Source organism: Aspergillus flavus, chromosome 1 (assembly GCF_009017415.1).
Source record: "Aspergillus flavus chromosome 1, complete sequence".
NCBI classification, from domain to species: domain Eukaryota; kingdom Fungi; phylum Ascomycota; class Eurotiomycetes; order Eurotiales; family Aspergillaceae; genus Aspergillus; species Aspergillus flavus.
Window position 1 is genome coordinate 6412467 of NC_092406.1, and position 12753 is coordinate 6425219.

Below are 12753 nucleotides of genomic sequence, written 5' to 3' on the forward strand. Positions count from 1 at the left end.
GGCGTCAGCCCAGCGAAGCTTGGGGAGACTTTAGGAGACCCGCACCGCAGATATTTTCTTGTCAGGATAATCGTCTAGCAGAAGATGTCTGGGCGATAGTTGTTGCAGCCGCATAACTGCGCTACTCTGCAGGCCTTTCCTATACCCGGCAGACAGGGAACGTCAGAACGGCATGTAGAGCAACGGTTGCACCCTGGTAACTCGTGGTCGACCCGACGTTCAGTCACCCCAGTAATTTCTAGACCCATTGAAACTATAACAGGGATATTTGATTGGTGCGTTGCTGGGCGCAGGGTAATATATCGTATGCATCGGAGTTGGGCAGATGTCCAATCTCTTCCGTCACTAATGCCGCTGCCGAGCCACGCGAATAGGCTCAAGCTTATCGGCGCACGCCAGGGTGGATCAGAAGGTCCAGAAGGATGCGGGAGAAACCCTTGTGAAAGGATTTCTCTAGTCTATCAGGTCCTATTGGTTAAATTGCATGATTCGTGTTGATTCTTTCTTAAAATCCTGCCATTTTCCTCTTTTGTCACTTCAGCAGTCATCTCGCAATCCAAGTCGCCCCCGTGGGTGGGTACTAATTAACACTCCAATACGAGCGGGTTCAAGCCCTGGTACTTTTTAAATGCAGTCAGCAATTAAATAAATGCATACACAATTGATTTTGAACAAGAATATAAACCGAAGCCCGTCTGCGATCGGTTTGGTTGCATTGAGATTCGAAATCGTCAACTCTCTGCGCATAATCAGACTGCGAGTTAAAATAGACTGTGATCGCACTGACCGAAAAGGACGATCAACCTAACTCTTCTTCTTCACCCTTGTTGATTTATTTTCATCTTGGATAGACCCCATTTTAATCTCCTTTCTGCATCACTTCCACGTGGAAGGTTGTTCACCGCAACATGCCTCGTGCCCCACAGAAATGGACCCCAGAGGAGGACAAGCTCCTCTGCCGAGAAGTCCACAATCAGTGTGAGTTGGGTCGCAATAGTGTTTCACACATATTAGGTCTAACTCCGTTCCGTGCTCTAGTATCCGAAGGCAGAGTAAGAGACTGGCGATCAATAGCAGACAAGATTCCGGGTCGGACGAATAAAGATTGTCGCAAACGGTGGCACAATGTGCTTTCCGGTGGTTTGAACAAGGGGTACTGGACAGAGGAAGAAGACAAGCTGTTGACACACGCGGTGCAAATACATGGAGAGACGTGAGGATCCTCTGCTGCTCGTCAGGGAAAGAACCCTATACTGACACGTGACTGCGATAGATGGACGGTGGTTGCGGATGTCGTCAAAACACGAAGCGCAGATCGTATGTTCTTCTTGATAATTTTTGTGTCCTCTGTTCATTACTAATGAATGTTGCGTTCAGAATGTGCCAAGCGATGGAAGCAATGTCTCGACCCACAACTCGACCGCAGTGAATGGACAGAACTCGAGGTAGGCTTGTATGTCCACGGAGAATCGAGAATTGTGATGCTAATAAGAACGATAACAGAACCGACGATTGATGGAGGCATGTGCTGCCAAGGGGCGACGATGGAAAGAGATTCAGATGGAGCATTTCCCTACCCGGTCACGAAACTCGATCAAGAATCAGTAAGCATGAGCCTTGGATGAAGGGTAGAATACAAGACATGAAGCTGACCTGATGGTACCATGATCAGACACACAATTCTTACCCGCCGATACAATAAACTGAAGAACTTACGAGAAGCCCAGACTGCCGCGAGCGCGGGAACTGGGCCCGAGGACTCGAGCTTGTCGCCGAGCTCATGCGAGGACTCGGGAGATACTGTCGACAGTAGCGACGATGATAGCGGTCTTGGGAGTGGAAGCACAGAAGGAAGCACCGGGTTACATGATCCTCGCATTGCCGATGATGATGTGCCGATGAACATAAATCCCACAGACATCTTGCCATCGACGACTCAAGGAATCCCTGGTCATAATGGGTTTATGCACGGGACATGGGATATGGCTGGCACATTGTCGGGAGATCCATGGGGACTGCCCTCGGTAGGCGAGACGGATAGTATGGGATTGTTCCTCAATGGTATGGTGCCAGAACTTCACAGCATCCCACCGGACAGCATGCATAATTTTGGCTTTGTGGATGCAGCAAGCGGCAAAGACTGCATATGCCCAAGTTTGTTATCACCAACCGAAGAGATGCCCAGCGACTACAGTCAAGGAGACAACTTTTGCGACGACCTAAGCGTATCAGCTATGGACACAGAAGAGCAAACTCTCGCCTCTTTGCAAGAAAACGTGACTCGTGGGAAACGGTGTGCCAAAATAGTGTTGACGGTGGAGGAACCCGATAATAATACGGTCGAGTCTCTCGTGCAAATTGCATTCTCAAGCAAATCACGGTTCCATTTCGCTCGCGAGTGAAGTGATTTTCCCTGGACTAATTGGAAGTTTGATGTTCGTGGTATGTTCCTCGCCATCACGGCGCCGTTTCCCGGGTGGTAAATTTTCCTTCAGTGGCTTTCTTTGGTGTTGATATCACGGAGCAATGGCGTTTCTTTATGTGACATGTATGAGATGAGATATGTGATGGGACAAGTTCCATTATCTTGGGCATGAGTTCAGCAGATAAAATCGTCTGCTCAGACTCTGTCCCAGCTGTACCTTACACGAAATTCGACGGATTATTTCGTTTTTGCGATAGATTATTGTTTCAGAGCATTCGCCGAGCCCTTGGGCCTTTGTGTTTTGTATGGCATACTAGATAGACTTCTTCAAAACAAGTTTCCAATCTTGGCCCTTCTTCCTTACGAGGGAACTACCTTCGTGTATATCAATAAGTCTAAAATCTACAACGTCCTTCCTGATGAATGATGCTACGTGCCTTGCTTCTCCAGAACGACGGCATTTCCACTCCTTGCATGGGTTCAGTTTCTAGATGAAGAGGGATCATCACGATATGTATGCTACGAACTTTTGTAGCTCCCAAGTTCTTAAGTGGAAAAGTCTGGGAACATAGTTCGAGTAGGGTATGTAGTTATCAATATGTACCCCGAAACAAAAGGAGGAACAAGCGCAATAATCCGCACAAAGGAAAGAAAAACAACACTTTCGAGTAGAGCAGAAGTGTCGGAGATAAATACACAATTCTATGTCTGCAGCGCCCTGTCTTCAGCCCGTGAATGGCCTATAGACCGTGATGATATCTCTTGACCGGGAATCACACTTCGGGGACCACCACGCGGTTAAATGGCCCAATAGAACTATACCGGGCTGCTAAGGGCCTTGACAGCTGAAATAAAAAACCCGGAGTCTGGGCTTCTAGGGTTGAAAGTGGGTGGGGTCCAATGCGTCCATCCATATGAGTTCGCGTGGGCGAAGGCCGTTTCAGGACCGAACCTGCGCCCAGATTGCGCCAGCTCCAAGACCGCGGCCGGCCCAAGAGTAAGAATAAAGTCGAGCCAGGCGCCTATACAATAGGTAAGTTAATGTGTCCCATGTCAGGTGTGTCAGGGGGCGAATAATCGAAAGCAGAGGGAACCTACTTAGCATGGACTCTTCTTGCTGCTTGTCTCCGGGAGTAATACCGGTCTCGCTAAACACGCCATACCGGCGCGCATGGGACGTCTGCACCCGTAGGAAATCCAGCAAAGAAGCCATGGCCGTCCAGACCTCGATCATATCGCACAGCTGGTCCTCTGAGAGTGGGCCTTGGTTGCCGCGCGCGAACCCCTCGGGAGGCGTGAAGAGCACGGTGTTGAAGTCGCTGGGGTCAGGGCTGGTGCAGCAGACCAGTGGTAGGACAGCACCGCACGTCTTCCCACGTAGCCACTGGATCTGTCCAGCCAGGTCCCACTCCCGGTCCTTTCGGCTCCCAAATAGGTGGCAGAAGGTCCATACGCGCCAGATGGCGTCGTCAACCGCGGCGCCCTGTTCGCTGTCAGGTTCGCATAGAGCCGTCATCATCTCTTCTCGTACAACTGCCCGGCAATAATACCAAATTAGGAGCTTGATTCGGACGAGCGTGTCTAGGTCGCGGGCGTAGTGCCGCAGGTAGAGACTCGCCGCCAGCGGTGAGCCATCGGAATCCTCTTTAGTATACCGAATAGGAAATTCACAGACCTGGCGAAGCTCCCATGCCGGCGGGGATACCTTCCACAACGTTCCCTGAATCAGGGGCAGCTCGTGTGCCTTGAAGGCCTTGTATGCCGCACGATTGACTCGGGCCAGAGAGAAGAGATCCTCGAGGCAGTCAACCTGCTGCAGAATTCGCCGCATGACGGGGACCGGCACATTCAATGCAGACGATGCACACGGGTGGGATAGCACCCGTGTCCGCACGTCGAGCTCGTAGATACTGTGACGGGGTCGAGGCACCGGAACTATGGGCCCGGAGGAGCCAGCGTACGCGGTCGACAAGGAGCCCCGGGCGTGCGACTCGCCCCCCGGTGTCCACAAGGTTGGCTGCAAGTAGTCCAGCACCAGTCGTTGGGCCTGTTCGATGAAATTACCCGCATATCACTCCCGGTCTGCCTCGGGCATATCGGGCATGCAGAGGGAGGCTCGGTTTTCCAGTAGAATAGACAGGATGCGCTTCATGCGCGTAGCCGCCCCAGAGTGGGCGTGAATTGGCGGCCCATTCGGCCCTGTGGTTCTCGAGAGCGTGTGGCACAGTGGAGGCTGCGTGGACGCCTCTCCAACAGGGCGGATGGACTGGCGAATGGCGTGGGATGGCTTTTGTGGTAGCCGTGGTAGCCGGAAGTGCTGGAATGCCCGCGTAAGCGTCCGCCCCCGCACTAACCAGCGTCGGGACGTGAGTCTATCTGGAGTTGGCTCTGTGTGCTCTGTATTCACTGCTGTAGGCAGATCATGGCGGGGACGGTGGACGCGGAGGCGATGCAGCGGATTGCTGCGCAGGCCTTTTCTGGCGAAGGCGTGATCCAGGGCCGCTAGGTCATGAGCTTCTGGCTTGTTGGGGAGCGACCAGTGCTTCCGCCCTTGTGGGCGAGGGGGTAAGGGATAGTGCTTGGCGAGACCGTGGTCCCGAGCACTCGCGCGTAATGGCAGTGGTGGGAGGGGCTTGTCTAGTTGGTTCTGAAGACATGCGGGAACATTGCCTCCAACGCAATGGCCACGGGACGGCCTAGGCGTTATGGGCAGCTGGTGATCGTCTAGTTTAAGGCCCGATGTGGTAGTGGAGATGCCAAGTCCGACCAGTATCTCGCTCGAACCGGCTGAGCTCGCGGCTACGGAGGGACTGCAGAGACTGGTTACCGAGCTTCCTGCACTGCTACCTGCTGGATAGCCTAGAGTGGTGCCGCTGAGCTTGTCATGGCTAATGCGGGTTATCTTCGCTGGCCCGCGCAGCTGCGTGTGATTGATGTATACCATGGCCGCCTTGTCTCGTGGCTGTAAGAACCGGCGCGCTATTCCCAATGGCTTGTATGATGGTTTAAAGATCTGATAGTATAAAGTCAAGCCTTAGGTTTCAGTAGAACCAAAGCGACGAATATATAGTTATAGTACAATAATTTTCAACGAGGGGTACAAAGAATGGAATCCGTCTGGCAGGTCTTCAGTGCTTTGATGTTGGTCTCTTCGACTCTCCTATAGAGTACCAGTGTCTCGGGACTTTGCCTCTAGGGGACGAATAATAGATGCGCCCGGTTCCAACTATGCGCTTGAGCCCCCTTCCCTAGCTATTAGTTGTTTCGCCTGGAAGGGCTTCAAATCCTTGATGCCTGGGACGGAAATTATCATATCACGAGAGTATGTATAGACTATGTAGATCTCTCTAGAAACAACAATAGTAGCGAAGGCATTAGCGTTGTTGTGATTCTATGATCAAATAATATTATACCCCCCCTATCTTCCTTCTTGCGCTTTCTGGCAGGCAGCCGATATTTCCAGCCTATGCCACTGACGACACAGAGACGGTGTCTTAAATTAGCTGGTCTTAAATAAGAAGATAGAGGAGCATACTATAGCAGTGCATATGCCTAATGGAGATTTACTAGCACAGGGTTGGAAGGTAAGACGCGCTGTAGGACTAGGGTTCGTGTTAGTTGTAGCGCCGATGTCTAGTAGGGCGCTTAATCCACAGGGTCGCGAGTCAAACGGGGTTAGTGATATTATTCTGCCTTGTACTAACGCAGGTGATCATGTTAGTATTGTTCAATTCCGCCCGTTTCTGGACCTGCCGCGAATTATTCTGCATTAGCGACGGTCTTGGATCAGTTCATCTCCTGGAGGCTGCCAACAAACCAGGCACCTCCATTCTTGATCAGCCTTGCGGATCGTCGCTTCAAGGTGTCATGTCCCCCGCTCTTCTATTGGTTAGTGGCTCCCTGGTGCAGTAAGATCAGCTCCCCGTGCGGATGGAGGCCAACAGTACTTTGTACGATAATATTATTGCTCCGACTATCCAAGGTAGTAAAGCTTAATCATTTAGCTATTTTTGTTAGATCAGTCAATCTCTTGTACTGTCTGCCCCTCTTTGCTCTCCTGGTTAGTGAGCTAACTCAATAACACTAGGTCACTGTATGCTATTATGGTGTAGGACTCTAGCTAGGTAGGGCAGGAATGCCACTACCGAGGTAAGGAAAAGCAGGCCCAGGAAACGGTCTTCGCGAGAGACTGAAAAGCAGCAAAGGCCCGTCGTATCGGTGCCTGTTGACAATAATAATTCGACACTCTCGAAATTCGGATTCATTGCCACTGCAGCAAGTTGTATTGGACGCAATTGTCTACTGGAAACAGAAATAAAAAAAAAAGCAAAATAGAGGATGGTAAAATACGAAGAAGAGCAATCTAATGTGACCTCTTAGGGTTTTCGAAAAGCCTCAGGTCCCTGCGTCTGGAACTACCCCTCCCAACATTGCGGAAGACAGAATGATTGGCACAGCAAGAGAGAGGGAGAGAGAGAGAGACAGGCCCTGATAACGTCATTTAATCCCTGGCTAGAACAAGCCTTACCGAAGTTCTACACGGATCCAATCATGCTTGATCCGGCTTTCCCAGCGGAGCAGGGGGGAAGACCTCGCAGTTACGTAGTGTAGGCAAACATCATCCCATCCTGTCTTTTTGACTATAAGTGAAAGTACATGATTTCATTTATATTTTATAGCCTTGTTTGCGCGGGCACAGCCATGCTTTATCTGTCGAAAACTACTTGGTCTGTCACCATTCCAGTATCCGGCTCTCGCTATCTAGCCCCAACATAACAGTAGTGTTTCTTTCCTTTTTTTTTTTTTTTTTTTTTTTTTTTTTTTTTTTTTTTTGTTCACGCTGATGCTGACCTTGATACTTAAATCACGGTCATATATTCGGCTGCGATATGTGCATACTGGTCTGTCTCTGTATCCTGGTCTCTGTAAAGGTCTGCCTAATGTATTCAGACTAGAGTCTAGGCCAGGGGCGTAGCTATTGATTTGCTTGTTTGAAGATCTAAAAGACGCCTTCAACTACCTCCCCCAGTGTATCATGTCACCGGTGCGTCTGGAAAATCGAGCGCTTTCTTCGGATTAACAGTCAACCATTACGAGTGTGATCAACATGATACAATTTCCCAGTTCACGAATCACAGGAGATTTCAGGTTGAACATGGATCTTCTTCCTCATGACACGACTGACTGAGAACTTTTTAGGCTGCATCGAGTTCTCTAGGCATCAACTTTAGAAAGAGCAGGACTATTTTTAGTTTCTATGAATGAGGGCGATACTCGTGGTCAGAGGCTATCGAGATTCGAGCGACAACTGTACTCCTGATTATCTTCGCAGCCGCTGCTTGTTATCACGCGACAAAAGTATTATTACAGTAATCAATAGGTGAGCCATCTAGATAAAACAGAGTGTTTCAGGAGAGGTCTTGACCAATCACTGTCTAAACTACTGTTGTGCTGTACATTTAGATTTCTGCTCAGGTAGACAGTTACTGTAGGATATAGGTTATAAAGGCAGGTGGTTTCCCGGCTTGAACATAACGTCAAGATAGAGTAGTTCAATCCATACTCACAGTCACAGCATATCTCTTTCTTCAATTCTATGTTACAGGTCTTCTGTTCTGTGTTATTGATAGCAATCAACATGAGACGTATGTATCACCGGGCCTTGCCTGATGCTTTTCTGATTACGTACAGTCCCAACCCATGCCATTCTGTCCATTATTGCTATATGGATCTTTCGTTTAGCCTTGTGCATGCCCCCGACCAGCGGCACCTTGGCCAAGAACAGTTCACAGGGACCGCAGAATTCGGATTGGATTCCCGCCTCTATCATCAGCCATGACTTCACCTCTGCGGAAAGACGTGACTATGATGCACGCTCTCTCCTCGATAGACACAACGTGCACGATGCTGTTACCCTGACTGCTCTAGGGGGATGCTTACAGAGCTCCGGTCTGTTAATCCTGTCACAACTCTTCTATATCCTTGCTCCCACGGCACTAACTGGCTGGTGCAGTTCCTGATTGGCCAAAGAAGCGCCCTTCCCACGACCAGTTTTGGAAATGCGTGCAGTCGGCCACTGGCGGCGTAGTAAAATATGACCAACCTACATCGATCTCACCTAGCCCTCTGGTAGCAGACGGCAACATAGGCAGCGGCATTTGCTCGGTCCCTGGGAAGTTGCTGCCTAGCCTTCTTACAGGAAGAGGTAGGTATCCTTTGAGGGTCTACATCTGGATAGCATTACCTTGATAATTACTAATGCCAGTATAGATATGAAAGACCTGGCCGGTTCTATCTGCGACACGATGGTCACTGTGGGACACGGGATTGTCACCAAGGATGCAGGTGCAATTGCCTCTGCCATCACAGTTCAGGGAGGCCATAGGAAAGGTTTGTCGATTGCCCACAAACACCGAAACTTGCAGATTATAGGTACGGTGGCCAATGTAGCCGGTATCAACGTCAAATCCGAGCTTGTTGATCTCTGCGTGCACGCGATTAAGTACCAGGCAGAGACGTGTTTATCCGTTTTGAAGTATGGGATCATTCGCCATCCGGTTGATCATGTTGTCAAGCCATCAACCACTACATGGAGGAACGGTAAAGGTGCTATTCAGGCGATTTTTGATATTGGTTTTGCTATGCCTGATACGTTTCATTAGGTACTCGACAGAGCTTTGATACAGCTATCACAGTTTCTCTTATCGGTGCTTTGGAAGCTGTCTAGGTCTCTGCCCCTTCTGTGATTGTGTTTCTGTGTTCGAAGTCATATAGTGCTATCTACCTTTGTTTTTCATGCGGAAGTAGTAGTTGTGAATATCGTTTGACACATCGCTGTTCCCGGTTGCTCTTCCTCGTCCTCCACCGATCGCTTTTGTGACCCTAGATCGATCTCCATTATCCAACCGTAGCAAGCAGTACCGGTGCGTCCTGTAAGCTTCGCGCATATACGGTCTCTGCAATCCAGGATCCATGGCTAGCCTGCCACACTTCAGGTACACACGGGAGATGGCAATGGCTGTATGCCGGTGGGAAGTAATATCCGTCTTAGCTGGTAGGTGGGGCCTATGATGAGTACGCAGGTGACAACTTGAATATCAGAATATAAATGAACCTATAAAATAGAAGGATTTTGCCGCTGTTGGCGCTGCCGTCATGTGACGGGACCATAACGCGGGGAATTTCCACGCCGTTAATTCTTCCAGCCTCGACTGCTTCTTGTCTTCAAAGTGGACTGCCAACTGCTTATCTCTACTCTGCTTTCTGTGTCGGACTTCTTCATCCATTCTGTTCTCAGAAGTCTATCTGTTTAATTATACGGTCCTTCCTTTCCATCTACAAGGCCCAAAAGTTACCACCAAGCCGCCGAGGCAATAAACTCGATTAACCGAAGAAAGAACGCGATGCGGCTGTTGCTAGATCTACCAAATGAAATCCTCCATCATATTGCAGGCTACCTGGCCCTAGAGTCAGATCTAAACTTGTTGGCCAGAACGAACCGCCACTTTCACAGTGCAATCAACCCTTTATTGTATCATTTCAATGCCATACACAGACAGATGTCCGCACTGCTGTGGGCTGCAGATCATGGGATAGTTGAGACCGCGCAACATTCACTGAACGCTAGTTTCGGGGTTTCAAACAATATAAAACTTGGCATAATCTATGATGCACTGTCAATAGCAGTGCACGCGGGACACACAAGTATCGCGAAGGTTCTTCTACTGCAAGAGGGAATTGATCCTAATTTCCGATATCGGAGCAAAGAGGCCAGATCATGGGTGACGTTTCTAGCAAGAGCAGCTGGGGCAGGACATGTAGATACAGTTGCCCTGTTGCTGTCAACAAAAGGCATCAACCCGAATCTAGGAGATGGCATGGGAAGGCCCCCGATTGCTCATGCGGGATTCAACAACCAGGTTCCAGTGATCGAACAGCTGCTTGCCACCCCGGGCGTAGATATGAATGGGAAGGATCACCATGGCCGTACGCCACTGGCCTGGACAGTGAGTTTTGGATCGGAAGCAGCTGTGGCTCAATTCCTATCTCGACAGGACATTGATGTCAATGCGGCTATAGCCACGGATGATTTGTTTAAGAAGGGGTGGACTGCCCTAATGTTCGCGGCTAGCAGGGGATTTGCTAAGAAAGTGGAGCTGTTGCTTAACACACCATATATCAATGTGAACCACCAATCCTCCAGTGGAAAAACAGCTTTACACTGGGCAGCGCAGGTTGGCTCTGAAACTATCGTGCAGCTTCTACTCGCAAAGGGGGCATATCCTGACCCCAGAGACAGCCATAATCGGTCTCCTCTCATTCAGTCTGCATTGTATGGCCATCTGTCCATCATGGAATTGCTATATGAAGCAGGGGCCAACCTCAATACTGTCACGAGTACTGGGAGTACTGCACTTACTTCAGCCTCGGGTGAAGGACATACAGATATAGTTGTTTTTCTTTTAGGGACAGGAAAGGTGGACGTAGCAGCAAAAGGCAAAGAGGACAAGCGCAATGCTTTGTCGGTGGCTGCAGAGGGAGGCCATCGAGACATTGTCGACCTATTATTGAAACAGAATGGCCAAGGGTTTCCGAACGAAAGGGATTATATGGGACGATCACCATTGTCATATGCGATTGAGCATGGTGATCTTGAGACAATTAAACTGCTGATACGGAATTCATCTGTAATAGATACTGGGGAAACAGATGCCAACGGCAAAACACTCCTTTCCTATGCCGCGCAGCACGATGATCCAGCAATACTAAATCTGCTAGTGTCAGCCACGAAGGTTACTAGATAGAGACACGATCTTTTGACATGGTGATACGGCCTAACTTAATATGTAGTCATGCTCAGAGAGATACCAAAAGAAACCTAACTATCGTTGATTCCTACTATCTAGGAGTACATATTACCGTAACAGCAACTCGTCAGAACAGGGATTCACTATAATGACCGAAAAGGTTGATACAGGGTAAGGGCAATAAGAAACCCGAACGGCCAAAGGTATCCAAAGAAATGCCTATCAGGTCGACCAGTCAATATTCAGTTCATGTGCAACATTTTTGCAGGGAATGGTCAACTTTGTTTTTTCTGTTCCACCACAGGGTTCCTTTGGTCCCGCAGATTTATCCTCGGAATTATACTTGCCATATGAAACCATATGCGTTCCCCGAGGAAATTTCTTATCCCTCCAATTATCGCTTCGCATCTTTTTCAAGTATTCATCTGCTCCCTTGATAATCACCAAGTCCTCTGCGTGGTAGAGATCTTCCTGCTGAACGGAGTCACAAGCATGCGTGAGGTCGCGTCCGTCTATAAAGGCCCAATATCTCTCAAACCAGGTCCCCACAAAGACATTCTTACCGCTGGTTTTGTGGCTTTTTTCCAAAATCTCTTCAACGACGCCTGTGCCCCGGGGCTTGGAGCCTACCGCGACTCCAACTTCTGGGATAAAGAGCGCAGACACGATCACATTCCCGTTGAAGTTAAACTTATCCTTAATCAGCTCGTAGCCCTTTTTTGCTAGGCTCTTGATCTCATTTGCATTGAAGTTCTTGGCGTTCTTGTCTTTGGCTTCAATGAAGTAGTAAAATGTCTCCCCTTTCCAGCGCGATCCGAACTTCGACGACAGTTCCGCTTCCTCTTTTTGTCCTCGACTGACGATGCTAGGGCTATGGCTCTCTAGGTGGATCGCCTCGAGCGCGGTGGCCAAGTCCTCCTGGTCAACATCAGGAACATCGGCATCATCGTTAGGCTTATCGGTGTTAGGTCGTGGGACGCGCTCGAGGATAGCTCCATATCCCACATGGGTCTCGGAATCCGGGTGTTCGGACAGTCCAGGGAGCGATTCTGTTATCTCTCTCCTACCATAGAATGGCTGGGAGTCATAGCTTCCGACTTCTTCTCGGGGTCAGTGTATGTCGCCAGAAGATCAACTATATCAAGGGATCCTTCTTACCATCACCGAAATCATTGTCAACAGACTGGCCTTTCCCGAGTTCACTGTCTCCAGTGGGCCATGTAATGACTGAAGAAAAGAGACTGCTGACAGCCAACGCTGCAAGGAGGTTCGGGATGATCCAGCGCATTGTAGGCAAGGTAAAGATGTATGATATTCTCAATCGGCTTTTGTTGTTTCGTGGTAATGGTGTCGGTTCGTAGGTAGTTGCTGTCTATCATGATGATGTTGTTCCTAGAGGATAAGGACGATATTTATAAGTAGAGATACCTTCATACGGCCACTATCCCCAGGTAACCGGCCCTGAGGGTATGGCCGTAGGGTATGTCTAGGCTCTCCAAAACCAACAGTTGATGGAATCCG

At 49.3% G+C, this 12753-nt stretch overlaps 6 protein-coding genes across 6 annotated transcripts; 4 read left to right on the top strand and 2 right to left on the bottom strand.

The window, feature by feature from the left end:
* Nucleotides 1-305: 305 nt before the first annotated feature.
* On the top strand, nt 306-2716 carry F9C07_2280381 (Homeodomain-like protein). The gene is made up of 6 exons (XM_041287823.2): nt 306-978; nt 1039-1213; nt 1274-1317; nt 1378-1445; nt 1504-1604; nt 1673-2716. Exons 1-6 carry the CDS (start codon nt 909-911, stop codon nt 2400-2402), a joined length of 1188 nt encoding a protein of 395 aa, XP_041139794.1. The 5' UTR covers nt 306-908; the 3' UTR covers nt 2403-2716.
* A 182-nt stretch (nt 2717-2898) lies between these two features.
* On the bottom strand, nt 2899-5369 carry F9C07_2209953 (uncharacterized protein; the record flags this gene model as incomplete). The annotated part of the gene is made up of 3 exons (XM_041283837.2): nt 2899-3447; nt 3524-4335; nt 4501-5369. 3 exons carry the CDS (start codon nt 5367-5369, stop codon nt 3242-3244), a joined length of 1887 nt encoding a protein of 628 aa, XP_041139793.2. The 3' UTR covers nt 2899-3241.
* Nucleotides 5370-6139: 770 nt separating this feature from the next.
* F9C07_11410 (uncharacterized protein) lies at nt 6140-6537 on the top strand (the record flags this gene model as incomplete). The annotated part of the gene is made up of 2 exons (XM_071507614.1): nt 6140-6333; nt 6513-6537. The coding sequence occupies 2 exons, from the start codon at nt 6140-6142 to the stop codon at nt 6535-6537; spliced, it is 219 nt and encodes a 72-aa protein (XP_071366171.1).
* A 1638-nt stretch (nt 6538-8175) lies between these two features.
* Nucleotides 8176-9087, top strand: F9C07_2061836 (uncharacterized protein; the record flags this gene model as incomplete). Its single annotated transcript, XM_041287821.2, has 3 exons — nt 8176-8374; nt 8439-8630; nt 8696-9087. The coding sequence occupies 3 exons, from the start codon at nt 8176-8178 to the stop codon at nt 9085-9087; spliced, it is 783 nt and encodes a 260-aa protein (XP_041139791.2).
* A 557-nt stretch (nt 9088-9644) lies between these two features.
* F9C07_2142983 (ankyrin repeat protein) lies at nt 9645-12610 on the top strand. Its single transcript, XM_041283830.2, has one exon. The coding sequence runs from the start codon at nt 9829-9831 to the stop codon at nt 11227-11229; it is 1401 nt and encodes a 466-aa protein (XP_041139790.1). The 5' UTR covers nt 9645-9828; the 3' UTR covers nt 11230-12610.
* On the bottom strand, nt 11455-12520 carry F9C07_11412 (uncharacterized protein; the record flags this gene model as incomplete). Its single annotated transcript, XM_041287807.1, has 2 exons — nt 11455-12332; nt 12391-12520. The coding sequence occupies 2 exons, from the start codon at nt 12518-12520 to the stop codon at nt 11455-11457; spliced, it is 1008 nt and encodes a 335-aa protein (XP_041139789.1).
* Nucleotides 12611-12753: the final 143 nt, after the last annotated feature.

Bases quoted from the DNA above. Each gene is read 5' to 3' on its own strand.
- F9C07_2280381 (XM_041287823.2), top strand. From the start codon at position 909: ATGCCTCGTGCCCCACAGAAATGGACCCCAGAGGAGGACAAGCTCCTC. The intron at 1,214-1,273 runs GTGAGGATCCTC...TGACTGCGATAG, and splicing joins GTGCAAATACATGGAGAGAC to ATGGACGGTGGTTGCGGATG. The intron at 1,318-1,377 runs GTATGTTCTTCT...TGTTGCGTTCAG, and splicing joins CAAAACACGAAGCGCAGATC to AATGTGCCAAGCGATGGAAG.
- F9C07_2142983 (XM_041283830.2), top strand. From the start codon at position 9,829: ATGCGGCTGTTGCTAGATCTACCAAATGAAATCCTCCATCATATTGCA.